At 39.3% G+C, this 27,752-nt stretch overlaps 1 protein-coding gene across 2 annotated transcripts in view; it reads left to right on the forward strand.

Annotated features, from left to right (window-relative positions):
- The window catches only part of Gabrb3 (gamma-aminobutyric acid (GABA) A receptor, subunit beta 3), a 238,285-nt gene that overhangs the window by 200,095 nt on the left and 10,438 nt on the right, over positions 1-27,752 (forward strand). For both annotated transcript variants that reach the window (NM_001038701.2, NM_008071.3), the window contains exons 6-8: positions 1,880-2,017; positions 21,442-21,594; positions 25,663-25,907. In NM_001038701.2, coding sequence (NP_001033790.1) covers positions 1,880-2,017; positions 21,442-21,594; positions 25,663-25,907 — 536 coding nt within the window. The remainder of the gene's footprint in view (positions 1-1,879; positions 2,018-21,441; positions 21,595-25,662; positions 25,908-27,752) is intronic.

Raw genomic sequence — 27,752 nt, forward strand, 5'->3', positions numbered from 1 at the left:
ATGATCTAGAGGAATGTGAAACAGGCAGAATAAGCATTAAGTGTTTTGAAAAGACAAAAAATTAGGGTGATTGTGGGGTTGGGCAGGAGATGGGATCTCATGGAAAACTTCTGCAGGAAGCTTTCAGTAAACCTTGTGACCTAGAGGAGGATGGGCTATTTGAACACCTGAAAAGGATTCCTGCAGAGGACACAGCTTGTCTAGGCACAGGAGCTGCTCTGAGGAGTAAGAGAGATGCAGACCTGGCCTGATAATGGGAGAGAGAGGAACATCACATTGGAGTTCCTCTTGTAAGTTCCTGAGGTCTTTGTGAGAAGTTTGAGCTTATTTTTCCATTGAGTAGAAAGCCGTTGAGGGCTTTATATAAAGGAGTGATGTAATCAGGTGAGTATTTTATTAGGGAAGGGATTGTCAGGTCAGGAGGACAGAAAGAGGTGCTAAATGGGAGATGCCACACTGTGCTAAATGGGAGATGCCACCCTGTGGTTTATCCAAAGCACAGCAGATTGCTCTAGGGACAGAACATTGCAGAAACTAACGTCCTGGGCCATGAAAGCACTGGATACATTTGTTTTGTATGTGTTCAAGTACAAAATTCTATTGCATTGCAATGATAGGTTTTAAATCAGATTTCTATCTTATTGATGTAATTGAAAAATTGAATTGGATCTGATGGTCTGTGATCCCAGCACTTAGCAGATGGTATAGGTCATCTGGTGTTCAGTCATGAGATCTGACTCAAGGGAGAATCAAGGAGACACGGAAGAAAGGAAGTAAGGGGAGGAATGGGGAAGAAGTCAGGGTAGAGAGAAGGTTGAAAGGGAGAAAGGGAGGATAGAGGAAGAAGTAAAGGAAGAAGGGAGGAGTGACAAAAGAAGAGGGGAAGAATAGAAACAAAAAAAAAATAAAAAAAAATACAAAGAGAGCTGGAAATAAATGGACAATCTGTTGTGATCTTCTGGGTGACTCCTGGGTGGCGAGATAAGACAGTGCTTTGTTTCTCATTGATTCTCTCATTCTCACTCTCTTTGTGAGGATACCTATGCCAGTGTATTTGGGCCAGGAGTCTCCCAGCAAAGGGCGTTTCTAAAATAGGCAGGCACTTTAAAAGAACTCTTGCCACTAGACTCTGATGGGGAAAGCTGGCCCTTACTCTCTATAGCTATTTCTTAATCTCCATACTTTCTTTACCCTGGCATCATACTCGTGCTGCAAAGATGTGTGGAAAAGTGGATGCTCACAGTCATCTATAGGATGGAACACAGGGCCCCCAATGGAGCAGCTAGAGAAAGTACCCAAGGACCTGAAGGGGTCTGCAAACCTATAGGTGGAACAACAATATGAACTAACCAGTAACCCCAGAGCTCATGCCTCTAGCTGCATATGTAGCAGAAGATGGCCTAGTCAGCCACCATTGAGAAGAGAGGCCCCTTGGTATTGCAAACTTTATATGCTCCAGTATAGAACACCAGAGCCAAGAAGTGGGAGTGGGTAGGTAGGAGAGCAGGGCAGGGGGAGGATATAGGAAACTTTCAGGATAGCATTTGAAATGTAAATAAAGAAAATATCTAGAAAATAAAAATTGTATGGAAATCCTCACGCATGATTGTTTATAATGTCACTCTGGTCCAAGCTCTCATCTCCCACAGCTCCAGTTCTCTGCCTTTCAGGACCATCCTGGCACAAAGCACACTGCTGAGGTAACACAGAGACACCTGAAAGCTACTTTATTTTCATTCCTTACAGACGTGCACATTGAATTCTTTAAATCTAATAGAGCCATTACTTCCCTTCAACAAAAATAATTTCTTGGGCTATACATTGCAATTTAGTCACAGTGCCTCCTATCCACCATGTTCCTGCTTCTCTCTCCTGGTAGATGGCTACACTACGGATGACATTGAATTTTACTGGCGTGGCGGGGACAAGGCTGTCACTGGCGTGGAAAGGATCGAGCTCCCACAGTTCTCCATTGTAGAGCACCGTCTGGTCTCCAGGAATGTTGTCTTCGCCACAGGTGATCCTGTGTCCACTTTTAGTCCTTTTAAGATGCTCGATGCATTGACAGTATGGTCTCATAGTGAAGTGCATGTTGGCTGGCTTCCACGTATTGTCAGAAATTGACCATCACATGCAGTGTGTATGTAAAAAGCATTTGTACCTATGATAAGATTAGACCACCTGATAATGAGACACTCCCCAGTGTATGCTGTGGAAGATAAGACAGTGGATGAGAAAGTAGCTGATTCCTACTTAATATCATACACAATAGTCCATCCTTGGTTAGAGAAGAGACTGGATGGCCTTGGAGCTAATAAGGGCAGGAATGATAGATGTTCCCCTAAAAGCTGCCACCTTTTTTACTTCCTGGGCTTAGTTTAGCTTTGGTGATCCAGGACAACAGTGGTCCATGCTGCTCTCCGCACCCAACATGGTCTTCTCTGAATGCTGTCTGGTTAAGGTTGCCATGGCCTGAGCTTCACCACCATTGTTATCCAGCTACCCAGAAACAGAGAAGATATCTTCTGCTCTCTGTCTGTGCCTGCTGAGATTTGATTACATTTCTGTCACACATATTTGATGTCTGGGGTGATATCTCAGTTGCTTTTCATTCTTGGCACATGCTCTGCATGATAATTCAGATGATAAATCGAAGTGTTTTCCAAACTAGAGAATAGCCATGTGCACAAACAGTGTTAAAAATGCTAAAGGAAAGCAGAAATGTCTGTACATTTAAACAAACACCAACAGCTATAAATCAGTCTCAGGGTGTGATGGCATTAAGGAAACTGGCCCTTTGCCATCTGCGTAGTACCTGTGGGTGACTGTTGTCTCTTCTGCTTCCTAGGTCTGCTTCATTTCACCTTCATGCTGCTTTTTTCTAGGAGGCACTCTGCCCTGTTCCTACTGCCACAGCTATCCTGGCTGGGTTATGTTGTTGCTGTATACCTTCACAATCCACTTCCATTTCCACCCACAGCTTATGCTTCCCTTGATATCAAGAATGCATATCCCCAAGAGGGACTGGTCCTATTCGCAGCATGTGCAGCTCTCCCCCCGGCTTACTTCCTGCCTGAGATTGGAGCATTAGTCATTGAGTACCTGCACAATGACTCAAAGATTTTACCTGTATCTCCCCTCTCCAACCTGTCTTCTACGAGCCAATGTTAGTGGAGACAGAAGCTTGAAATTTTAAGTCAGTTTTGTCTGCATGCAGTATCGATGAACTGTGGTCTGCAGATCTGTGCAGATATACTTTGTGTGGGGTGTGAGAAAAATCAAGATCTAAGGCTTAGGATCATGTGTGCACAATCAGGAAAACTACTCTGATGCATTGAAGAAAATGGTTCATTTATTATGTATAAAATTGAGATGTCATCCTTTCTTTGCCCCAAGCCTTATATGCAAAGGGTCTGCTCAAAGTATGCTGGTAGTATTTCCACAGCAGAGAGATCCTGCCCATGTCTGCATTTGTCAACAAAGTTGCCTTTGTGACCAAAACCTGTTAACCGAAGACTCTCTTACAATGCTGTCTCAGATGCCCAGGGAGGGTATACACTGGGCAACATATAGCCTACCTTGGACTGGCACTGTTCTTTTAAGCACCTGTGTTTTGATTTGTTCACAGATGGAAGTCAGACTGTACTTCCTATATATACATGTTGCAGGAACAGAGGGAAGTCTTCTAGCTGTGCATTGACCCATGAGGTTATCATGATGCAGCACTGTCTTTCTTGTAGCCTGACTAGAGTTCTACATTCACCAAATGCTCATGGGGCTTGAAATAGGTTATAAAACCTTTCACTTCCAAAGAACTTGTACACTAGAATTACTCTGACCCATGGAAAAAGAAATACCATGGCCGTTGTCATCTTAAAGGTGTTTTAAAGCTAAATGCAATCCTAAATTTTTGTTATCTCCTTTGGTTGTGAATTAATGAAATTCCAATCGGTAATCTGGATCGAAAGACTTCATCACTTAAACATAGGGGTCTACCAAGGATTAGGAAGGAACAAAAATATCTGTCCACTTTAAGTTAGCTTGAGTCATGCATAGCTGTTGAATCTACAGAATACACCTGGATGGCAGGTATATATTAAAATGAGTTGTTTCTGCAAAAGAGATAGTTAAATAAATATTTTACATAGAAGAGATAATTCAAAACCCAGTGACATTCTATAATCAAGGATTAAAATACCCTGTGTCAAAACAAAAAACAAAAACAAAAACACATAAATCCTTCCTGTCCCTGAGTGGGAATTAAGGATTATGCCACTTGTAATGAGGTGTCCGTGTTCTAGACTTGATGTAGTGTTATGGAATGATAACTGAGTTCATTAGTGCCAAAAACTTTTCAGCTCCTAGCATAGTACCAATGTTATGAACAGTGTTTTGATTTGTTTTAAAAAGGAAGCCAGGCTGCATAGTACTAACTCCCCATCACAGTAACATTTTTGTGTCAATTTTATGCCACTAATGTTCCTGGAAGCTCATACTGTTGCAATGTACTAGCTTATGTTAAAGTATAGGAAAATTGGAAGTTCTTGATGTTGATTGGTAGCATAGCACCAAGGTATATTCATGAGCCCCAGGGTCAGTTCCTAGCACTGAAAAGTAAACAAACAAATAAATTAGAAAATTGAAGTAGTGTTGATATGGGGAAATTAAATACAGCTACCATGATGGTCAAGGTTCTTCCTGCATACCAGCCATGGTCTATCTTTAACCTTTTCCATCATTAATCTTTCTAAACTGTAAATTGTCATGTTCTAGTTTTGTGTGTGTGTGTGTGTGTGTGTGTGTGTGTGTGTGTGTGTGTGCATGTGTGTGTGTTAAGTGAGTTCTTATAAAAACATGTAATTCACTTTATAAAAGAGCTGTACAAAGTATGATGTTGGGAGAAGCAACAATCTACTGGACCATTGTGCGGCACCTATATCTGATTCCCTTGCAGTCTTACATCAAAGGCCAGCTGTTCTGGATGAGCTGCATTACCGTGCAGGCTTTAAGAACTGATCCTGGAGTTTGAAGCCTCCACATCCTAACCCAGGACCCTGGAATGTCTTAATTCAATACCAAGAAGTCATGGAAGACAAGAAAGAAAGGAACCGTCTGCCACTGAGCCCTACTGCTGTGTTAGCCTGATGCTACCATTCTTCTCAAGCCACTGACCAGCTCTGATACTTTTTCCATGGCCTCCTTAACACTCTAAATATTGATCTTGGTGACTGCATTGAATTGTCTTTCTTTTCTCCTGCCACTCATTCTTTATGGCACCTCCAAGCATTCATTCAGATTCTAGCCTCCATTTGACATATTTCCCTTTTTCTGTCTTGCACTACCACAGTCCATTCACACTCTCCAGTGAGTAATTCTTATTCCACTGCTTCTACTCCTCTCCCTTCGGTTCCTTATTTTTTCATTGGAAAGCACAAGTGTTAATCTCACATTTCATCAAATGTTCTATAAAGTCTCTTGAGTTAAATTATTTGTATTTAACCATGTATTTGGGGTTCTGACCAATTAACCAAACTCCCAACAATGGGTTCTCCAAAGAAAGTTCACCAGGAATAAGAAAATTGAAGGTGGACTACATTAAGCATTTCATTAAGCAACTGACTTCTTGAGAAATCTTAGGTCCATTAGCTATGTTCTGTTCTCATTCTGAATTCTAATTTTTATTAAAGTGCTTATGAATATATATTATGAACATATATTACTCAGAGTTTACAAGTGTGGAGAGCCGTGCTGTGAGCAATCGCCATTATAAGATGGCGCTGGCTTCCATTGTGCCTAACTAGTAAACAAGCCTTATGCGCAAGTGCAAGAGTAAATTCACGCCCAGTCACTGCCCATCTCGGGGCATAGTAATGGGGTGATGGGCGAGCAACTAATCAGGTGCTGTCACGCCACATCAGGTGCTGAAACGTCACGCTGCGGGCTATATAAGCAGCACCATTTTCCAGGTTCGGGGTCTTCCTTATGTTGAAGCAATAAAAGCTTTGTCATAGAAGGATCCGGTTGTCCAAGTGAATTCTTGCCGGTGAGATACTAGCTCGGACAAGATACAAGCAACAATTTTAACTCAAATCTGGAAGCCTTCATTGTGCTTTCTAAGAAAGCACATAAGCATGGGAAGAAGAGATAGACCCATAAGGACAGTGACAGACAAGGTGACAGGAGACAATTATCTCACAGTGGCACCCAGTCCTCAGTAGGCTAGTAGATGTCAGTCCAGGAATAAGTACAAATCAAACATATCTAAAGTTTTCTGATTCTTTTGGTCAAGACCTAAAATATTATTAGGGCTTCTAAACAAATTTTTGTGCACTTCATTTCTTGAATTTTAACTTTTTTATTATTTTATTAATTCACATTTCAAATGTTGTCCCCCTTCCTGGTCTCTCCTCCACAAACTCTTCATCCCCATACCCTTTGGCTTGAAGAGGGTGCTCCCCCCACCCACCCACCCACTTCCTCCTCGTCCCTCTAGCATTGCCCTTCTCTGGGGCAACAAGCTTCTGCAGGAACAAGCCCCTCTCATCCCATTGATGCCAGATAAGGCAGTCCTCTGCTACATATGTAGGCGCCATGGACCCTTTCATGTATATACTTTGGTGGTAGTTTAATTCCTGGAAGCTCTGATGGGTCCTGTTAGTTGATATTGTTGTTCTTCCTATGCAGTTGCAATCCCCTTTAGCTCCTTCAGTCATTCCCATAACTCTTCCATTGGGCTCTCCTGGCTAAGTCCAATGTTGGCTGTGAGTATCTATATCTGTCTTAGTCAGGTCCTGGCAGCCTCTCAGAGAACAGCTATACTAGACTCCAGTCTGCAAGCACTTCTTGGCATCAGCAGTGGTGTCAGGGTTTGGTGTCTGTAGATGGGATGGATCCCAATGTGGGGAAGTCTCTGGATGACCTTTTTCTCAGTCTGTGCTCCACTTTTTGTCCCTGTGTGTCCTTTAGGCAGTAACAATTCTGAGTTAAAAATTTTGTGATAAGTGGGTGGCCCCATCCCTCAAATGGGAATCATGTCTGTCTACTGGAGCTGGTTTCTTCAGGTTCTATCTCTCTACTGTTGGGTATTCCAGATATTGTCATCTCCATTGTGTCCTGAAAGTCTCTGGAATTCCTGGCATTTGGGACTCTCTAGCCTCCCCCGACCCCCAGTTGCCACCTCCTACTTCTACATATTTCTATTCATTCTCATGGTTCTCTGGAATTCTTTTCTTCCTATACCTGATCCCATCCTCTCATGTTCCATTCTTCTTTCCTCTACCACCTAGGTCTCCTCCTCCCTCTGCCTCCTGTGATTATTTTGTTCCCCATTCTAAGTTGGATTGAAGCATTCACACTTTGGGCTTCTATCTTATTAAGCTTCTTATGGTCTGTGAATTGCACCATGGATATTCTGAGCTTTTGGACTAACAGCCACTTATCAGTAAGTACATAGGATGCATACATCCTTTTGGGGCTGGCTTAACTTACTCAGGATGATATTTTCTAGTTCCTTCTATTTGCCTGCAAAATTTTTGAAGTCGCTATTTTAAATAGCTGAATAGTAGTACTCCATTGTGTAAATGTTACATATTGTGTAAATGTGTACTACATTTTCTGTATCTATTCTTCCATTGAGAGACATCTGGGTTGTTTTCAGCTCTGGCTATTTTAAATAAGACTGTTATGAACATAGTGGAACATGTGTCTTTGCTATATGTTGGAGCATTTTTGGTAGTGGTATAGCTGGGTCTTTAGGTAGAACTAGTTCCAATTTTCCGAGGAACCACCAGATTGCTTTCCAAAGTGGTTGTAAAAGTTTGCAATCCTACCAGCAATAGAAGAGTGTTCCTATTTCTCCACAAAGAAAAAAAAGGGGGGGGGGCAAGACAAGATGGGTTTAATGCAGAATTCTATCAGACCTTCAAAGAAGAGCTAATACCAATTCTTCTCAAACTATTCCACAAAATGGAAACAGAAGGAATGCTACCTAATTCATTTTTTTATTTATTGTTTTAGAGTTTTATTGTAGAAAGGCAGGGAGAAGGAGAGAAGGTAAAAAGAGGAAGACCAGCCATGGCCACATGGAAAGATAGGGGAAAGGAAAGAAAAAAGGAGGACTAGAAAGTAAGAAAGGTGAAAGCTTAAAGAGAGGGAAGATAAAGAGGGAGACCAGCCATGTCCACATGGAGAGAGGGGGGAAGAGAGAGAAAAAGGGAGGGCTAGAGAGTAAGAAAGGTTAGAGATTAAAGGGCTACCTAATTTATTCTATGCAGCCACAGTTACACTGATACCAAACTACATAAAGATCCAGCAAAGAAAGATTTTCAGACCAATCCCACTTATAAATATCAGTGCAGAAACACTTAATAAAATTCTGGCAATTACATTTCAAGAACACATTAAAACAATCATTCAGCACAATCAAGAAGGCTTCATCCCAGGGATGCAAGGATGGTTCACTATATGACAATCCATCTACATAATCCACTATGTATGAAAATCCATATACATAATCTACTATATATACAAACTCAAAGAAAAAAATCACATGATCATCTCAGATGCTGAACAAAACCTTTGACAAAATCTATACAATGCCTTTCTTATTAAAAGTCTTGGAAAGATCAGGAATTCAAGACACATACCTAAACATAAAAGCAATATACAGTAAACAAACATCCAACATCAAATTAAATGGAGAAAAATGTGAAGTAATTCCATCAAACTCAGGAACAACACAAACCTGCCCCCTCTCTCCCTATTTATGGACTAAAGTATTCAAAGTTCTAGCTAGAGCAGCTACGCAACAAAAGGAGTTGGAAGGGATACAAATTGGAAAGGAAGAAGTCAAGATATCACTATTTATGGATGATATGATAGTATACATAAGCCATCCTAAAAATTCTATCAGAAAACTCCTACAGATGATAAACTTCAGCAAAGTGCCTGTATATAAAATTTACTCAAATCAGTCAGTAGCCTTCCTCTATACAAATGATAAATGGGCTAAGAAAGAAATTAGGGAAACACAATCCTTCACAATAATCACAAATGGTATAAAATATCTTGGTGTAACTATACCAAGCAAGTGAAAGATCTTGGGGTTGGAGATTTAGCTCAGTGGTAGAGCACTTGCCTAGCAAGCCCAAGGCCCTGAGTTCGGTCCTCAGCTCTGAAATAAAATTAAAAAGAAAGAAAGGAAGGAAGGAAGGAAGGAAGGAAGGAAGGAAGGAAGGAAGGAAGGAAGGAAGAAAGAAAGAAAGAGAGAAAGAAAGAAGGAAGAAAGATCTGTTCAACAAGAACTTCAAATCCCTGTTTAAAATAAAAATAAAAATAAAATAAAATAAAATAACCTAAGAAGATGAAAAGATCCTCCATACTCATCAATTGGTAGGATTAATGTAGTAAAAAATGGCCATTTTACCAAAAGCAATGTTCAGATTCAGTGCAATCCCCATCAAAATTCCAACTCAATTCTTCACAAAGATAGAACCTTTCTCATCTTCAAAAAAAACAAAACAAAACAAAGAAATGGGATAGCGAAAATAATTCTCAACAATAAAATAACTTGAGGAATCACCATCCCTGACCTCAAGCTATACTACAGAGCAATAGCGATCAAACCCACATGGTATTGGTACATAGACAGACAGGTGAACTTTTAACTTTTAAACTCTATCACTTACCAAAGGTATCTGATTACTTCTCTCAAAGGAATAATTAATAAGGCAATGATTAGAACTTCTGGGTAAGCTCAGGTAAGGCCACTGATTCCTGCAGGAGTAGCAATAAAAGAATCTTTTCCATTATTTTACCTAGTTTCTATTTTGTTACCTTTAGTAAGTTTAAATGTTACTGAAATATTTTTGATGTGCAAACAAAATTTAATGAATATTTAAATTTTTAAATGTCAAATCAAATTGATTCCAGCTCATCAAAAAAAAAAAAAAAAAAGTCCTGCCTCAGGATAGAACAGTTTTCTAGGTGAGCAAGCCCCTTGGAATCCATTCTGAATAGTAGCTAAAATGAGACAGATGGTGGTGGTACATGCCTTTAATCCTAGAACTTGGGAGGCAGAAGCAGGTGGATTTCTGAGTTCAAGGCCAGCCTGGTCTACAAAGTGAGTTCCAGGACAGCCAGGGCTATACAGAGAAACCCTATCTCAAAAAAACAACAACAACAAAACAAAAACACAAACAGAAAGAAAGAGAAAGAAAGAAAGGAAGGAAGGAAGGAAGGAAGGAAGGAAGGAAGGAAGGAAGGAAGGAAGGAAGGAAGGAAGGGAAAGGAAAGGAAAGGAAAGAATGGAAATAGAAAAGAATGGGTAGAAAAGATAAGACAAGAAAACACAAGAAAAGAAAAAGGGATATGTGGATAATGAGAATTTTTCATGGCTTGTCAAACTTTAGTTGGTAGATATTCAAATAGGCCTGAGAATAGGATGTAAGACAATGACATGGAGAAAGATTCAGTATCAAAACCATAAAAAGGTGATTGTAACTTTGATATTCATAACTTTTCTGCTTGAACACATGAATAAGGATATGTTGCAAATACATGTGTGAATCTAAACAACTCTGCCTGAAGTGGTGAAGTGGATGCTCACGTAACTATATCCACCTCCTTGATTGGACTTCTTTCCATTTTTCCTTGATAATTTCTATTGTCTTATGACCCTATAGCCACTGTCACCTAGTCTGAGCATTGTCTAAGGGATAATAGAGTCTGAGTGTTTAGCAGTTATTCTCTACCTAAGCCTCACATTTGAAGACTTAATTCCTCTCCACACTATAGTTCATTTGTTTTCTTTGTCATCTGTAGAAGTGCTCTGCTTCTTATTCACAGAAAGGCATAGAATTGCTTGAATAACCATGTGTGGGGATAAATGTTATTTACATGCCTTAGAATAGAAGTGGAAATGTTCAAACTTAACTGACAATGCCAAACTGCTCTCCAAAATGGTCCTACCATGGCACACATATCAGCCAGCTTGAGATTCCTGCCCCACACACTTTACTTAGATGTTACCTACTAGATGTAAGTTGTGTCTGTGTCTTCCATGTGTCTAGCTGATAGTTATTAATGTGCTTTCTGGTAAGTTGCTTTGATGAGCTGCCTGTGAAAGACAGTGTGAATTGCCTGTCTTTTTCAGAATAAATTGACGGCACAGTGTGTTATAAGTTGTGTGTATTGCAACACTCTTCTCAGAAATTGTGTGTGCATGAGGGTCTGCTCTGATATCTCATCTGAACATTGATTATTTATTCAACACAACTCATTACACCCTTTGCTTTAAGTTGGCAACGTCCTTGTCACTCTTCACTCTTATTTATTACTCTTGGCTTAGTTATTTCTGATTTTCTGTTTTTTATAATTTTACTATCAAATAATTAATTTTTTCTTCAAAATGGGATGGTGTGGCAGTAGATGCTACAATGCCCACATTTGGAAGAGCAGAGGCCAGAGGGTTAAAACATTATGGCCAGGCTTGGCTAAGTATTATGATCCTGTCTCAAGAATAGGACAGACAGACAATTTTTGTAATATTAGCTCTTGGAAGCAAATTGGAGGTGATCTAAGGAATATGCGAGTATGTTTGCAGGTTCAATGAAAGCTCCTACTTTACAGAAGGAACTTGTGAATCCCTAGGTTTTGGTGTTTGTTAACATCCTTGACCCTGTTCCTCACAGACACATGCCCCACTGTTCTGTAAATTATCTATCTATATGTCAAAATAGTGCTGTTAATATCCATCTCCTTCATTCTTAGAAAATTCTCAATGTCTACTTCTTTTGTTTGTGTTATTAATATCAGAGTAAAAATGGGGGGCAATTCTTGCATTCATATTACATAAAATACGGATCAAATGCATCTGTATTTTTCTAGTAACATTTAGAGAAAGCGTCTTCTAGCACAGTGTGCTTTTGTAGGAAAATATTTTGAAGTTTAAAGTCAGGGAGTTGGGATCTTTACTTGTAACACTAATGAGCTATGAAAATTGTACAGATCATGGGAATCGCTGTCAAGATAAAGAACTGGGTTTAAGGACTTTCTGAATTAAGGAGATCATAGCAAATGTGCTCAACTCAGGATAGAGGAGCACTTACCTAGAGCCCAAGGCTTGCACATCACCAAATCAGGATTGCATCTTTCACACTGGTTCTGAGTGTCTGTCCTACACACTGCCAAAATTTATAATGCACAGTTTTTGCCAAATCAAAAATTTATTGCTTTTTTTTAGTAGTCTTTGCATTGAAAGCTTGTTATTTTTCAAGAACCATGGAGAACAGATTATTCAATATACATCTTTAGCTGTGTGATATTTTGATTTCTCTTTATTTTTTTTCTGGAACACAACTAGATAAGGGCATTATGACTTTGTTTCAAAAGATTTTGAAATATGGAGAAAGGTTGAGATATCTAATGGTGAAACTGATCAGTTCTTTAAGTTCATTTTCAAAAATACTGTCAGGCGTGTTCACCAGGGATTATGGCAAAGTGAGCTTCCTTCAAAGCCTCCTGTCTGCCCCTCCTCTGTTTATACCCATGCTTCTCAGTCTTTTCACAGACCCAAAAACTTTAATACTATTTTCCTGAACTCATATTGGCAAAATATTATCATTAGTTCTTTATTTGTAAAGACATAGTAGGTACAGAGGAACAAAGCAGAAAGATCCATTAACATGTGTGTCTTCTTCATGGTTTACTCTCCTCTTGAGCTCAGTGTGAAATTGCCCTTCCTTTCTCCCTTCCCCATGTTCTTTCTTTGCACATCTTTCACCTGCATTTCTAGGCTGGACTCCACTTCCAGTTCCTAGGTTCTAAACTGCAGGCTCAGAGCATGCATGCGACCTCTGCCAGAGAACAGCTTGAGTCTGAGTGTGCTGCTGTGAAATCACTTGCCTTCAGGAGGTCCTGACATATGTCTCACTGTAGAAGCCAGAGGTTTTCAAAAACTCATTACCCTATATCCTTATAAGAGTATTTATCTACATGCATCTACTGGGGTTACCTTTCAGACTCTAACAATTATGTCTAAACATTCTCAATGATAAGAGCACTTTGATTACAAAAAGAAAAGTAAGGAAAAAAAGAATATGTATTTATTGGCAATATAATATATTGCTATCAGTTAAGGCATGTAATTCCCAGTAGTAGACACATAGCAGATTTTCTCCTTTTTATCAGTTGATTTATTGAGATATTCATATACAATATAATTCACCCATTAAAAGTCTACAATTCAGTGGTATTTTATGTATCTGTAGGCTTTTGAATCCTTGAACACAATCAAGTTTAAATTTTACTACGCCTCAGTGAAACCATGTAGTTTTGGGCAGTAATTTTCCCAGGCCCAGTCACTAACCTACTTCCCTTTTCTCTGTGTGTGCTTATTCCATGCACTTAGTGTAAATGGAGTCACACAATAGAGTTCTTTACAAGTGGCTGTTTTCAACTAAGCTTTCTTTGGCACGCATGGTGCACTGTATCTCATTTTTTATTACATTTTACTGCTGAATACTATCCTATTTTATGAATAGACTTGGTACTTCTCATCCATTGACCAATTAATTTTAGTTATTTCCACCTGGGGGCTATTTAGAATGAGATTGATATCAACATTTGTGTACATGTTTTGCTGTGGACATTTTTTTCTATTTATTCATTTACATTCATTTACTGCAATATGATAATTTATTTTTAAATAATTTTTATTTGATGATTTCTGACATGTACATAATGAAATATGATAACATTGACCCTTCTCCCCCTCTAGTACCCATTGTACTTCCTCCAAAATGTCTCTCATACAGCTTAATATATTTTTTATTTTTCATTACTCACTAAGTCTAATTAGTACTGCCAGGGTGTGTATAGGTTTGAAGCCACACACTGGAGCATGAAAAAGTTATCAGTGACCATATCACAAAATAATGATTCTATTTAGTTGTTACCACCTGTCAATAGTTCTTTACTAAGGGATGCAGCCTTTAGATCACCCATACCATCTATACTGGGATTTTAACTGCCATAGTCTTATGTAGGTCTTTTATATGACCACAGCTTCTGTGAGTTTATTAATATGATAACCATGCACACCAGTCCAGAATGCATCATTCCACAGCACTCCTCCAACCCTCCAGCTCTTCCTTTTCCTCCTGTCCCTTCTTTGGCAACTCTTGAGTTTTAGTGGTGTTGGGATTAATGGAGGTATCACATCTAGGGCTGAGCCCTCAGTCTCTTCTTTCAGCACTTTGATCAGTTTTTCATCTCTGTATTGATTGCTGCCAACCAAGTTTATAGGTATAAGCATAATGAAAACAGAAAGCAGTTATTTACCCAATAATAGCTGTGCTGCTACAACACCAATGGGAAGACTGTTCCAAGCAGGTGAGCATTGTAGCATGTATTCCATGATTGTAGCCAGTGCTGGCTAAGACCAAGAATTTTTTTTTTCAGCCTGCCCAGCATCTTCTGACGCTATGAACACAAGAGAGGACATTTCTCAATAGACTTGAAATTGATTTCTCTGTGTCCTGTCACCAAAGTGTTTAATTTCCTTAGTCATAGTTCTTATGATGTAGTTATGCTGGGTAACTAAAGGCAATAGTTGTTTTGGAGACCTCCCTGACCAAAAACATGTAAGGAGGTATCCCATGCCTTACACTGTGATTTTAATTTGATAATGCATAGACATATTTTTATTGTGTCAAACAGTGAATTCACATGTTTATTAGTTGGTGTGATGCTTTAAAACTTTCAAACCGTTTTCTGAAGTGATCCAGGTATTTTATACTGACACCCGCAACATGTACAAAATCTAATTTCTTCATACCGTACCCAGTCTACACTGTCGTTTGACTATAACTCTCCTAGTAGTAATGAAGTGGTTTCTTATTGTGCATTTGACTTACGTTTTTCTGATGAAAAATCTAGCTGAGAATCTCTTCCCTGTGTCCACTTTCTTTAGAAAAACGTCTATTTTAAACCTCCCCCCAACTTTTTATTTGGTTATTTGTCTGGGATATTTTTGAGGAGGAGTAGGCATCCTTCATATGTTCTGGATATCAAATATATGCCTTATAAATATTTGTTTCTATCCTTAGGCTTATATTTTTACTTCCTAGGTGGTAATCATTTCCACCATAATGGTTTTTTATTTTAATGAATTATAACATCACATTTTCTTCTATTTGTAGTAGTATTAATGTCTTGATATTGTGCTTACGGAAACAGAGGGCCTATGAGATTGGACAGCATAAGCAGGAATAATCCGAGTAAACTAGGAAGCTAGCCAAAGCACACCTTTACTCTGTAAGACTACAAGGACATTCAGTCTGCTCGAGGTACATTTTCAACTTGAGTTCTGTTTCCCTTTTCTCTCTCTTCCATTTCACACATTTCCTTTCCTCTCTTTCATAGATCTTTATCAGCATATATTGAAGTGACTAGGAATGAGAGAAGGAAATTAGTCACCCTTTCCCCTCCTTCCTTTTTTGTAAGTTGTGATTGTGTTAAGTTTAGGTTGACCTTCGACCTCCTGCTGAGTGCTGGAACTTCAGGTATGCATATTGTACTAAAAATCACAGAATTTTTAACGTGGGGCTATATTACAAAGTCAAAGGTAAATTACAAGTGAATAAGATAGTGTGACAAAGGACCCAAAAATAGCCCTGGTGCTCTTTCCAGAAGGCAGTGATGAGAGACCTTTAGCAGCTGCCTGGAAAAGGAAGAGGTATAAGTGCCTGGATCACTCCACATCAGCTACAGAAATATTATCTTGTTATTCTACAGATACACTGGAGTGGCTGCTATCCATCTACAACACTAGCTTGACAGTGTATGTGCGCATTTTTAATGAGATCTTCAAAAATATTGATGCCTAGAGAGTGGTGTAAATTTAGGAGAATCGGAGGTCCAGAGCCTGGTTTTGGCATGGCTCTCAATGCCTCCAGGGAAAAAGGGTTGAGATCATCATCTTTGCTGGATACTTTTGCCAAGCAAGCCCTGACTCGGAACATTATGCTGTGCAGAGACTGCACCTCTGCCTGTTGACTCAGCATCTACTGAGGACCTGCCTGTATCTGCATTGGCACACAGGCTCCAGACCAGAGATCTGCATTTCTGTTGTCATCTTGGAGGTTCTTGTGCTGTTTTGAAGGGTACTCAATGCTTTTTATTTTTAAATTATTAGCCATTGGCTATGACTCCTTGTTAATTCCCCCACAGATACAGCATGTTATAGGGAGTTTAGCCCTGTCAATATCATGCCATGGTCTGTCAGAGTTAGATGAGGACCTTTATACTCTATAAGATGCATATGTACTAGCAGAAGGCTACTATTTACTTGGAATAGCTGTTATCTCTCAGAATTCTTAAGTTTACTAGTATCCAGGAATCTTATTCCTAGCGTCTTCTTTTTTCCTTATCCAAAGAAACGTAGTCATTCATGCATATTTGATTTCATTGTGTGGGAAACACAAATCACTAAATCTCGCTCCTGACCATGTCTAATGGAGTATGTTTCTAGTATTGCCCAGTCTTGCTCGGACTTGCCTAGGCTGCCTTTGTCAGAGACTGAGTCAGGAGTCCTTGGAGATTGCTTTCTTCATGCTTCTACTATTCTCTGCTCACTTCTCACACCTGACTAAATGCTAAAATGGCTTTTGAAAAATTGTGTTCTTTTTCAAAACAGAATGTATTTGCTAGATAGATATATTACAAAAATAGATCATCTTAATTATAAATTCTGTGTCTTGGCAAATTTCTAAATATTGATGTGTTTTTTAAACAGGATTAATATTGTCTTCCTAAAAGTTTCTGGTGATCTTGGAGAACTTGGTTCTGTCATTCTGTAATCTCTCATGCTGGCTGAGGGCGGATTTTCAAACAATTTCAGTGGTTTTACACTTCCTGTGTGTTAGCTTGAGTTTGTATTGTTTTTGTTTTGTTTTGTTTTGTTTTAAGTTGTACTTTAGAAAATGTTAAGAAATCTGATGGGGAAAATCAAATTTGAGAAATGTGGTAAATTTCATTGCACTTAAAAATACTTCTTGCTCTTTCCTGGAAGAGGACTAAACATTCTCACTCTCATGATGTAAAGGTTGACAATGAGGCGTGGCCAGTGAAACAGGTGGTAAGTATATGTGGCACCTCATCATAGCATCCCACAATTTTTGCACAGAAAGCACTAAAAAGATCTCATTGCTATAAACTACTGGGATTTGGGGTGTTTGTCACTGCCATGTGCTGACTGAAACAAAGGCTAATTCACCTACAATATAGGAAAAAAGGAAAGCAATGTATAGATGTCATGATCAGACACTGACATCAAATCACCATCTAAGTGTCAACATTGAAATGACCTCATTAAGATCTTATGGAGGTCATGTGATTTCAAACTGAGACACAGTGAAGCTATTGAATGCTTTGTATATTAAACTCAATTACAGAGTCCAGAGAATGAACGAAATGTTTTTTTTTTTTGTTTTTTTTTTTGTTTGTTTGTTTTTTTACCCATCTGTATGTGGGTGCATGGATCCTGGGTTGTAATGCAGGCTTTTGCTCAGCGTTGCAATTTCCTTGCTTGACGAGCATCTTGGAGAACGTATGCCTGCCAACAGAGATCTAATTTTGGTCAATATGGGTAATTATATTTTAACAAGGACAATTCAGGAAGATCATCACTGACATGTGGACGGAACATATAATAAGGATTCATGTAAATTGAATTGGGTCAAGAACTTGCATTATAGCCAGGGGAAGGGAATCTCCTAAAGACAGTGGCTATGAATCTGCAGTCAGGAAGTAATAGACAAATATGGAGACAGTGACAATATCCTTGACTGGACACTGACACGCTCATGTAGAGGCATGGTAAAAATTAAAGTAAGTTATTGTGGGAACATGAAGAAACCTTCATTCCCAAGGATTGTAGTCTGTTGGTCTACACAGGAGAGTTTTGAGTAGGTTAGAGTAGTGTTCTTTTATGCTTCTGAAAATGTGGGTAGAGTAAAAGGTCTGAGGCCTCCAGATGGCAGGCCTGCATGGGTTCCTTCAATGGCATAGCATGGAAAAACTCCATGATTGCATGGGGTGGTCAATACATCTCTGCTGACTCTGTTGCTTAGAGGTTTCAATACACTGATGGTGTTTTAGAAATGAAACAAAATTCAGCGTAGAATTTTACCTTATGTCAAATTCTGAAAAAGGAGTCCAATGTGATGGCACATTCCTGTTATCCTCCTCTGTTGGGAGGCTGGTGAAGAAGTAGCATAGGTTCAAAGCCAGGCTTCGCAACCCACACAGACACTGAATCCACATAGAATGCATTTTAAGAGATGCAGCTGAAGCTAGACCTCAGCATGGGGTGCTTCCCAGAACAGCTGAGCCCCTGTATCCAACCCACACTATGGGAAAATAAATGGATAGACACAATTGCACAAACAAGTGATAAATATCTCCAGATCTCCATTTAAACCAATTAGACATTTTAAAACATACATGCTTACCCACAATCCAAGTGAGGATATGCATGGACAGGTCTAAAATTAAAAAAAAAAAAAAAAAAAAAAAAGAAAGAAAGAAAGAAACAAAAAAAAAAACTTAAGTGAGAAGGAGATTTCAGGATAATTAATAAGATTAAATACAGAGAACAAATAAATACATCAGAAATATTCAACTAAAGAAACTAAGGTGGGAAATGTAGCTCAATGGTAGATCTCTCACCTAGAAATATATGGATTAAAATGGCAGGTTTTTAAAATTATTAGATAGTTTTCTCATTTACATTTCAAATGCTATCCCATTTCCTAGTTTCCTCTCTGAAAAAATCCTCTATAACCTTCCCCCTCCCCCTGCTCCCCAACCCACCCACTCCCGCTTCCTGGCCCTGGCATTCCCCTATACTAGGGCATAGAATCTTCGAAAGACCAAGGGCTTCTCCTCAAAATGGCATGTTTTATGTTAAGAGAATTGTTAAAAGCTAAGAAGCATTCAGCATTGTCACACTTGCAGGGTGAGGTAGGAACTGGAGAATGTGATGATAAGGAACAATGCAGATTAGGGTCCTCTTGCAAAGTAAACTAAGCTAGTAACACTCAAAAAAAAAAAAAAGTTCCAAGCACTAGCCTGGCAGTGTTAAAAAATAAGTCTGACACAAGAGCTCTGCATGAAGTTTTTCTTAAGAGTGCTGTTATAGATTTTGCACAGTGGAAATCACCTATATCTGAAACATTTGAGAACTTTTCTTTAATAAACCAGTTTTTGTGTATATGTATTTTGTGACAAAATGGGAAGAATCTGAATTGTGAATTTACATATATCTTGTGTCATTTATGACAGTGTTGATGTTATGTCAACAATGTTGTGTGTGCATTTGATCAGACCTTGCAAAGCAAACTGCACAGAGAGATGTGAAACAACGGGGGAATTTCCATGAAGCTAGTCTTTAAATGCTGAGCTTAGTAAATGGTTTTCTTTCTTTTTATACAATTCAGGAACTGTGGATAATAGTGAAGTAGGCAGTCAGTGGTTAATATCAGCCATCTTCACATAAAATAATAGGTATATGAATGGGTGATCCTGCTGCAGAAGAAATGCAGAGACAAACATGGTGGCACAGAGCAAAGTGTGGATAAGGCACATACAGGCAGTCGCAAATTAAAAACCTGGATTCTTGAAGTAAAAGTGAGGTTGAAAATTCAAGGTCACCTGAAGCTTCGGTTGTAGGCTATAGCCCACACTGAGGTTTTCTATAGTAAAAGATTCTTAAATGTGCAGTGACCAAAATTAACTCAAAGTCAACTGTGAATTGGTGTTTGTTGCAGTGCTTAAGTATGTTGTGCTCCACAACTTTAGTGTGGCTCTGGTTACACACACACACACACACACTGGTACTGGGTACTGTGCATGCTGTCACCCCACATGATGCCAACTGAATGCTGCATAAAACCCTTGGGCTCAGATACAGGACTGCATGTTAGGAACATCAGTGTTTTTTACTGCACATACTAAAGTTCCCCAGCATTTTAGAAGCATTGTGATTTAATTATGGAGAACAAAGGATTTTTTTTTACATATTATCATACCATTATTCCTCAGATGTAAGTATCAAGGATTCTATTGTTTCTGAGCGTTTGGTTTTTTGAAGTGCTGTTTGAGTTTCATAAAACTCCCTATGTATATTTGGGCTTCAGTTTAGGATAGTATTCCTAACTTTCAAAGATGACCATAAACATGCTTCCAATATTTTGCACATCTTTATGTGAAGTGCCAATTGGAGCACTGAGAATAAGACATTTCTTAATTCTGAAACCATTCAAGATGCTCATTGCCTTACAACATCAATATTCAGTGTGTCCATCTTACCTGTGTGCAAACATGCTTTTTACTTTGATAAATAATAAAATTACATGCATCGTGGATTTGTTTTAAACTGTATTTCTTAATTATTTATCATCAGCAAACATTTGGTTATACACCTATATACCTGAAAACATGTAGTTATTTCTCATGGAAGAAGTGGTGTGGGAAAGTTTAAGATGCTCTAGTTAGGCCATCTTGGTATGAGAGATCCCTGCCAATAAACAGATTGGGGGAGGGGTCATGAAGGAGGTGTTATAGGGTCCTTTGGTCTCTCTCTTTTACCAGCCTCTTTTCAATCTAGTAGACTAGGAGCTGAGACAGTTGCACCTATTGCAACTGGTGATATGGTGTTGAAATGCACAGGAGAAACCATAGGTTGTATTTGCCTTATTCTGAGAAAACAATATAAAACAGAGTGAACAAATGTCATATTAATGTGGCATCCTAAGGCTCTACTTTTGCACCTCTGATGGCAGTAGTGGTTAGAGTCCAGGTTACAAAACCCAGGCTGTACACTAGAATTTGCATGCTCCAATATGCTTCTCTAAGGTTCTCATTGGTGCTACTGCTATGGCCAGCAGGACACCCTAGTGTGTATTACAGCCCTCTCTGGGCCTGCATTTGCTACCTACTCTTCCAACTCCATGTGTCATTGAACTATCCTTTCTCCAGTAGTCTAGAGCCAGTGGCTCCAGTCCTCTGGATGTGCAGACAGCATGATTTGTAACAGCCATTTTGCCTAGGAACATCCCAAATTTTCTTTCTATACTAAGGATAAACAAAGAGACAACCATCGATGAAAAACTGAACATCACATTTACTGTTACTCTGTGCTCCATGCCTAAAACCTCCCCAGAAACTGCTCTCACCTAAGCTTTAGCCTTAGAACAACGCTCTTATCTTGCAAACTGATATACTCCTTCCTCCTGTACTCTATAAATCACACGCCGACCTGCATAGTAGTGGGTGGCTCCCCAGTTTATGGAGTTTTCCAGGTGCAAGCTGTTGACTCTTGAATGCTGGAGCAGATTGCCCATCATGGCTCCTCACTGTGCCCTTGTGTGTTTCCTGTAGGTGCCTATCCTCGACTTTCATTGAGTTTTCGGTTGAAGAGAAATATCGGGTACTTCATTCTTCAGACGTATATGCCCTCAATCCTGATCACAATCCTCTCGTGGGTGTCCTTCTGGATCAATTACGATGCATCTGCTGCTCGAGTTGCCCTTGGTATGTGCTACTGTTAAGTCCTATCTAAAATGTAAAGTGACCACATCACTTCAGTGTTCAGGAAATTTAAAGGCCAGAGAGCAACTAGGAATTCTGGGTGTCATTACATCAGCCTCAGTCACATAGTCACACTTTATCTTTAAACAGTAATTTCATGCATGAATCTCTGGATGCACTAATTTAATTATAAGACTGAAATGTGAGTTTTCATGTCTATGAAAGAGAAAAAATGTCTTCTGAATATTTGTATCACATAAGTATTTTTGATACATAATTTTAAAGTTGGGATCAATATTTCCTGGTCAAGATGATTCCACAGACAGAAAGGTATGATTAATTTGAGCTTTCTTCTTTTTCAAGTTAGAAAAAGAAATCATCAAATATTATAGCACATAATTGAAATTACACAATTTAATGACCGTTAAAATAAGCAACTAATTATGAGTCATTCCCCAGAACCCTAGTTTGGTTTGCTGTCCATTGGTTATTTGATGATGAGATTATTAGTTGATATACATTATATCTTAGAGGTTCTGACAGTATTTTTAGGATTTGGTTATTAAGGGAGCACTATGCTCTGCCCAGCTAGTTATTATGAAACCCTGCACAAAGTTATCATGTGAATGCATCAGTGGAACAAGGGATGAGCCATGCACAGGCCAGTCCTTTCCTGGGTTCAATATTGTTTCTGCAGAGGGAATTAACAAAGGAACATTTCAAAATTGTAGGAAAAGTACTAGAAACTTATTTGCCGATAGAGCACCTAACAGAAGATCATGGTTCAAGGCTCTGGTTCACCCTCTCTCCCATCTTTTTCTATTAGCCATCTTCTGCCATCTTATTTTCTAAAATAATGCGCATTTGTGAACGTGAATGTGCTACACCTGTAGCTATGCAAACTGCACCAAGTGTCTTGTGGATTAGACTTTTTTCTCTACCAGAGTTCCTGACGTTTTCATGTGCATAAACCAGTACTCTGGATAGGATCAAGTATCCAAACACTAAGAGGTCTATATTAAAATTGTTATGTATGTCTAAAGAATATGTTTTTTAAAATCTTAGATTTCTGTGCAACTGGCAGAGGGTGTGTGACAGATCTTACTTCAAAGACTTTAATGGCAGTAGACCACTCTTTGCCTAGGGTGGTTGATTTTTTTTTCTCTTTGCATTTGCAAAATTAAGTGACAATTTGTAACTTTATATGCCCCAGTACAGGGGAACGCCAGGGCCAAAAAGGGGGAGTGGGTGGGTAGGGGATTGGGGGGTGGGTATGGGGGACCTTTGGGATAGCATTGAAAATGTAAACGAGGAAAATACCTAAAAAAAAAAAAAAAAAGAGACAATTTGTAGGAGCGGGTCCAAACGCCATAGTTAATTTACACAATTTGAGGTTTTCTCTCTGTTTCTTTTTGTCTGGGACAGAATAATACTTTAAATTCGATTCTGTCCTGTGGATTTGAGTCTGGCATCAGATAACAACTAGAACTCATTTGCATGAAAACATACTTTATCTAGAAGTTAATTCTACATACAGGTTTAATCCTGAGGTTCTCTTTTTGAAAAAATAAATGTAGAGAAATGAAAAATGACTTGAACCCCTCGGAGCCTGGAAAAGGATCATTTACATCACAATATCAGGAGCATCACAGTGACCCTGCTGTCAAGCACTTGCTACAGCAATTAGAAAGAACCCAAGCACTGTAATTATCTGGGCTTGCAAGGGATAACCCATACAACAGATGTGACCCTCTGAAGTCTGCCAGCTACTACAAACTCTGTACCTGCTTACTTGAAAATATCACAACATGAAACAGGTAGTCTGTCAGAAATGACACTGACAATCCAGCTTGATCAGAGTGAAGGAACTTACTTTCATGTTCTCTTGATTATCCTGCTGCTTCAAGCCAAAATCAAGTCTTAGTAACCCTGCTGGCATGGTGCTATTCAGACAAGCATTTGAAGTTGGAGAGGCAGGTGCCAGGGGTAGAACAGAATGGGAACTTATAGAAGTCTATTATTCCCAGAGGTCTACAGGCAGCTGTTTTCCTCTAGCCAATGGGGGCTATACAGGAAAGAACCTAGCAGGCATCATCCTCAGAGGATTTTTATCAAGTTGAGTTTTTTGTTTGTTTTGTTTTGTTTTGTTTTGTTTTGTTTTGTTTTGTAATTGGAGGAGACCCTGATAGTTTTCAAAGGCAGCCATTATAACAGACTGGCCTTGCCCTACCCTACCACTTGACTTTTGAATTGCTATGTCATCTTCCCCACTTATATGCACAGTCACATGATGCCACTGATCATGGAAGGCCACCAAGGGAGACATCATTTCATCAGTGTTGAGCATATAAGTGCTGGTGACCAGCTCTTGGGAGTGGGGGAAAACAGTAGTTGAACATTGCAAACCTTCTGAAGAATGGTGAGAATGTCTAATTCTGTAGCTTTTGCGTGGTGTTTTCACATTTATTTGTAAACTGTAATTATCCCATTGCCACATTCAAATTTTTAAAAGTCTCCAGGTGCACATGAATGTAATGTTAAAGGGAGTCTTAAAATATTCTGACATCTGAGATTTCCAAACGTTTCACAAGCAACTGTGGTTTGCAATTATGCATAAAAATAGTTTCTTGGTTCTTCCATGTTCTGTGCTGTTAGCAGTCTCTTAGGGTCAGGATCAGGAGAGAGTACAGATGGAGTTTTCACCTTGTTTCTCTGCTACTTTCCCCTATGGAAGGCATTGCTCCACATCCCAGGCAGGGCTAGCTCTGGAAAACACAGGTCGAACAAACATGCTTCTGACACCAAAAGAGCATCCAAAGGGCTAAAAAACAAGAGAATGAAAATATAAACCCTCCCCTACAGCCCTGCTTCTGTCCCAGAAACTTTACCTTGCTGTTGCTGCCTCTTAGCCTCAGTCACATCATTGATTGTGTGTGTGTGTGTGTGTGTGTGTGTGTGTGTGTGTGTGTGTGTGTATGTGTGTGTGTGTGTTAGTGACGTTGAAAACAATCATTGCCAGTCTCTTCCTTTTGAGTGACTGACGTCTTAGGGGAGTAAATCCTAACATAGGAATGCAAGGGAACTGTTTTGCCCACATTCAAGGATGTTGGTTGAATTCATGGAAAAGCCTGACCTTTAGAGCTGGGCACGTCCTTCAAATATCTTTCATTTCAACAGAACAGGCTCAGGAGGGTTCTAAGCTTGTTTTTGCTGTGACACTTAGTACTTGGTGACCCAAACACAACTTACCTCTCTCTGTTCACCAAGCCCTGTGGTCACTGTGGCCTCAAATCACTTAATTTATAATCTCTGCATATAAGGAACTCTATCTCCTGCTGTGGAAGGTAAGGTTACAAAATATGCTGTTCTTGTGGTCTTTAAGGACTATAGCCAATTTCCCTACACAGACACACATCATCTATACAGAACTATGTAGAGAACTCAGCAAAATACTTTCAGAGGAGCTTCTTGGTGTCAGAATTTGAGAGACTCTCAGAATTCTCATACTTATATCCAAGCTAACCGCCCCACCCAGATTGTGTGCATTCTTTTCTACTTGAGGAAAATGGTTCCAGTGTGAATCTGCTCTCTGGACTTGGCCCTCCCTCTTTCAGCTTAGAGCTAAGTCTCCCATTAATCCATAAAAAGCCCTTAACCACGTCTCTCAGCAAGACCTGAAATAGGACACACAGCCACCTGGTGACCAGATCCTTACAGAAATAAACCACTGGTGTGATGTGGCCAGGCACTCGGTGCTTATGTTACATTCTGGAACTTCCTGCATTTGTTCAAACATGCTAGGGAACACATTCTTCCTAGAGGGCCTAGATATCTTGCCTTTCACTCTCTCTAGACACCCCAAACTGTGATAGGAGTGGCTGGTTAGGGCCTCTGTGGGTTTACTTTCCAAGTGGGGATACTCACTAGCTGCTCTAAAGTATGATATGTTGCCATAAGACACATAGATATTCCAGTGGCATTCAGTCCAGTTAATTAATGTCTTCTAGAACATTGCAATGGGAGCATGACTGTGATCTGAGCTGCGGTACTCATACTGCCTTTGCATTTTAGGGATTACCACCGTGCTCACCATGACAACCATCAACACTCACCTTCGGGAGACTCTACCCAAAATTCCCTATGTCAAAGCCATCGACATGTACCTGATGGGCTGCTTTGTCTTTGTATTCCTGGCACTTCTGGAGTACGCCTTTGTCAACTACATTTTCTTTGGAAGAGGTCCCCAAAGGCAGAAGAAGCTTGCGGAGAAGACAGCCAAGGCCAAGAATGATCGTTCTAAGAGTGAAATAAACCGGGTAGGCTCTCCACTGCCTGGACACTCCAACCATGCTGAGTCTGGCCTAATGGTTCACCTCCAGGGAGCTAGGCAGGTTCCTAGGGCAAAACTCCAGGTTCCTTATCAAGCTAACGTTGGTGCAGGTGGTGGAGAAGTTCAGCTTCCATTCTCACTGTCCTTTCAGAAGAACAGAGGAGGATCAGGAGTGGTCAATAGACTGAAATGTAGGGCTGTTACTTGACGTGGGAAAAGTTTCTAAAAGAACTCAATATTCTCTTAGTTGTAAGATTACCAGTTCACTCATCCAGCTGGCCCTCATGGTGGACAGTACAGTATGCAGTCACCTCAGTGGTCCGTGGGGAGAACCTTAAGCATTATGGCCTCAGGCACTGTAGGCTCAGAAGTTCTGCTGAGCTTTGGTCTCTGCACAGCACAGCTTTGCCCTCCACCAGAAAGCCATAGCCCAACTCAGGAATGCTCACCTTCCAGTCACAAGGGGCCTCGGAATTTGGAGATATTTGCTTATAAATGTGTTATTTTATTATCATGACATATTAATGAAATTGTACAGTTTATATAAAGATTTTTTGAAGTTCTCTATTACACATTCATCTAACTTTCTCAGGGATATATTTCTACCAATTTAAAGACTGAACTTCCTTTCTTCTTTGTTATGCTGTTCAAATCCATCTTTTCAAATCTACATGTTTTTCAAGCCTTTGAAAGTCTCTTTTCATTCTCCTGAACATTTGTGCCGACATGGATCCCTAATGCTGCCTAACCTGGGGTGGCAAATGTCCATGAATTGATGGAGACCTGTCAGTGAGTGGAAATGGCCTCTTCTTATCTATAAAACATAAATGAAGTTCGTCTCTGAATAGAAATAGGTTTTCCATAGACAAAATTATCTGCAATATCTTACTGGAAAATCTACTGTGTGCCAGACTGTTAATGTTTCTATGGAGAACATACCATACTATGAATACACAATATGTCTTGGCCTTGCTGTTACTAAGGAAACTAGAATTAATCACATCATATTTTCTCTGTGGCCAAGCACATGTACAAATGCATACATGAACTGTGTTCTTTCCCAATTCATATTTTCTCTAACTATTGCAACTTTGTTTGCATTTTTTCTAAATGTGACTGTTTAAAACAGTCAAATCATTATTCAGAAACATCTTTTTGAATGTAAAGTTCAAAATTTAAAGAAAAACATCAAACCTGTAACTTTCACAAATAAAATTATCAGAATGTAGAAAGAATATAAATTAGATGTATAGGAAATTTTAAGTTGACTCCTGAATGAATTTTAAATCAGTGGTGCCTTTATATGGTAGTATTTTTAAATATATGATTATCATTAAGTTCTTAGATTTTAAAAGCACTATATAAGTATCAAGTATTCTCATTTTTACATCTATTTGATATTCTTACAGTTAATCATTAAAAATTATTCCTCCCTCACTTAAGAATTTAGAGATGAATTTTAAGTAGAAATGGACTTCCTAAAACATTTGTATAAAGGGATGTAGGGTGAACATGAGAACAAGAGCCACACACCTCATACCAGACAGAACAGGCTTGGCATGAGGGATAGGAGTGTGACAGTCATTGAAACAGTCCCACTTCAGTTCTCAGTCATGACACTTGGCTCTGGTTATCAGTGTCATGAGCTACCGCCCCATTTTCTCTACCAGGGAAACTGTCTGATTACTGCAGGGAACCTACTTCTTATAGTCTTTCCTAAGAAAGCTGCCTATCCTGGGGTACGTCATAGGCAGAGAGCATCCTGGAGGTATTGCAGGCAATCAGCTGCCAAAAAATATTAGAAGACTATAATACCCAGGGTTTTACTGAC

Source organism: Mus musculus, chromosome 7 (assembly GCF_000001635.26).
Source record: "Mus musculus strain C57BL/6J chromosome 7, GRCm38.p6 C57BL/6J".
NCBI lineage: Eukaryota > Metazoa > Chordata > Mammalia > Rodentia > Muridae > Mus > Mus musculus.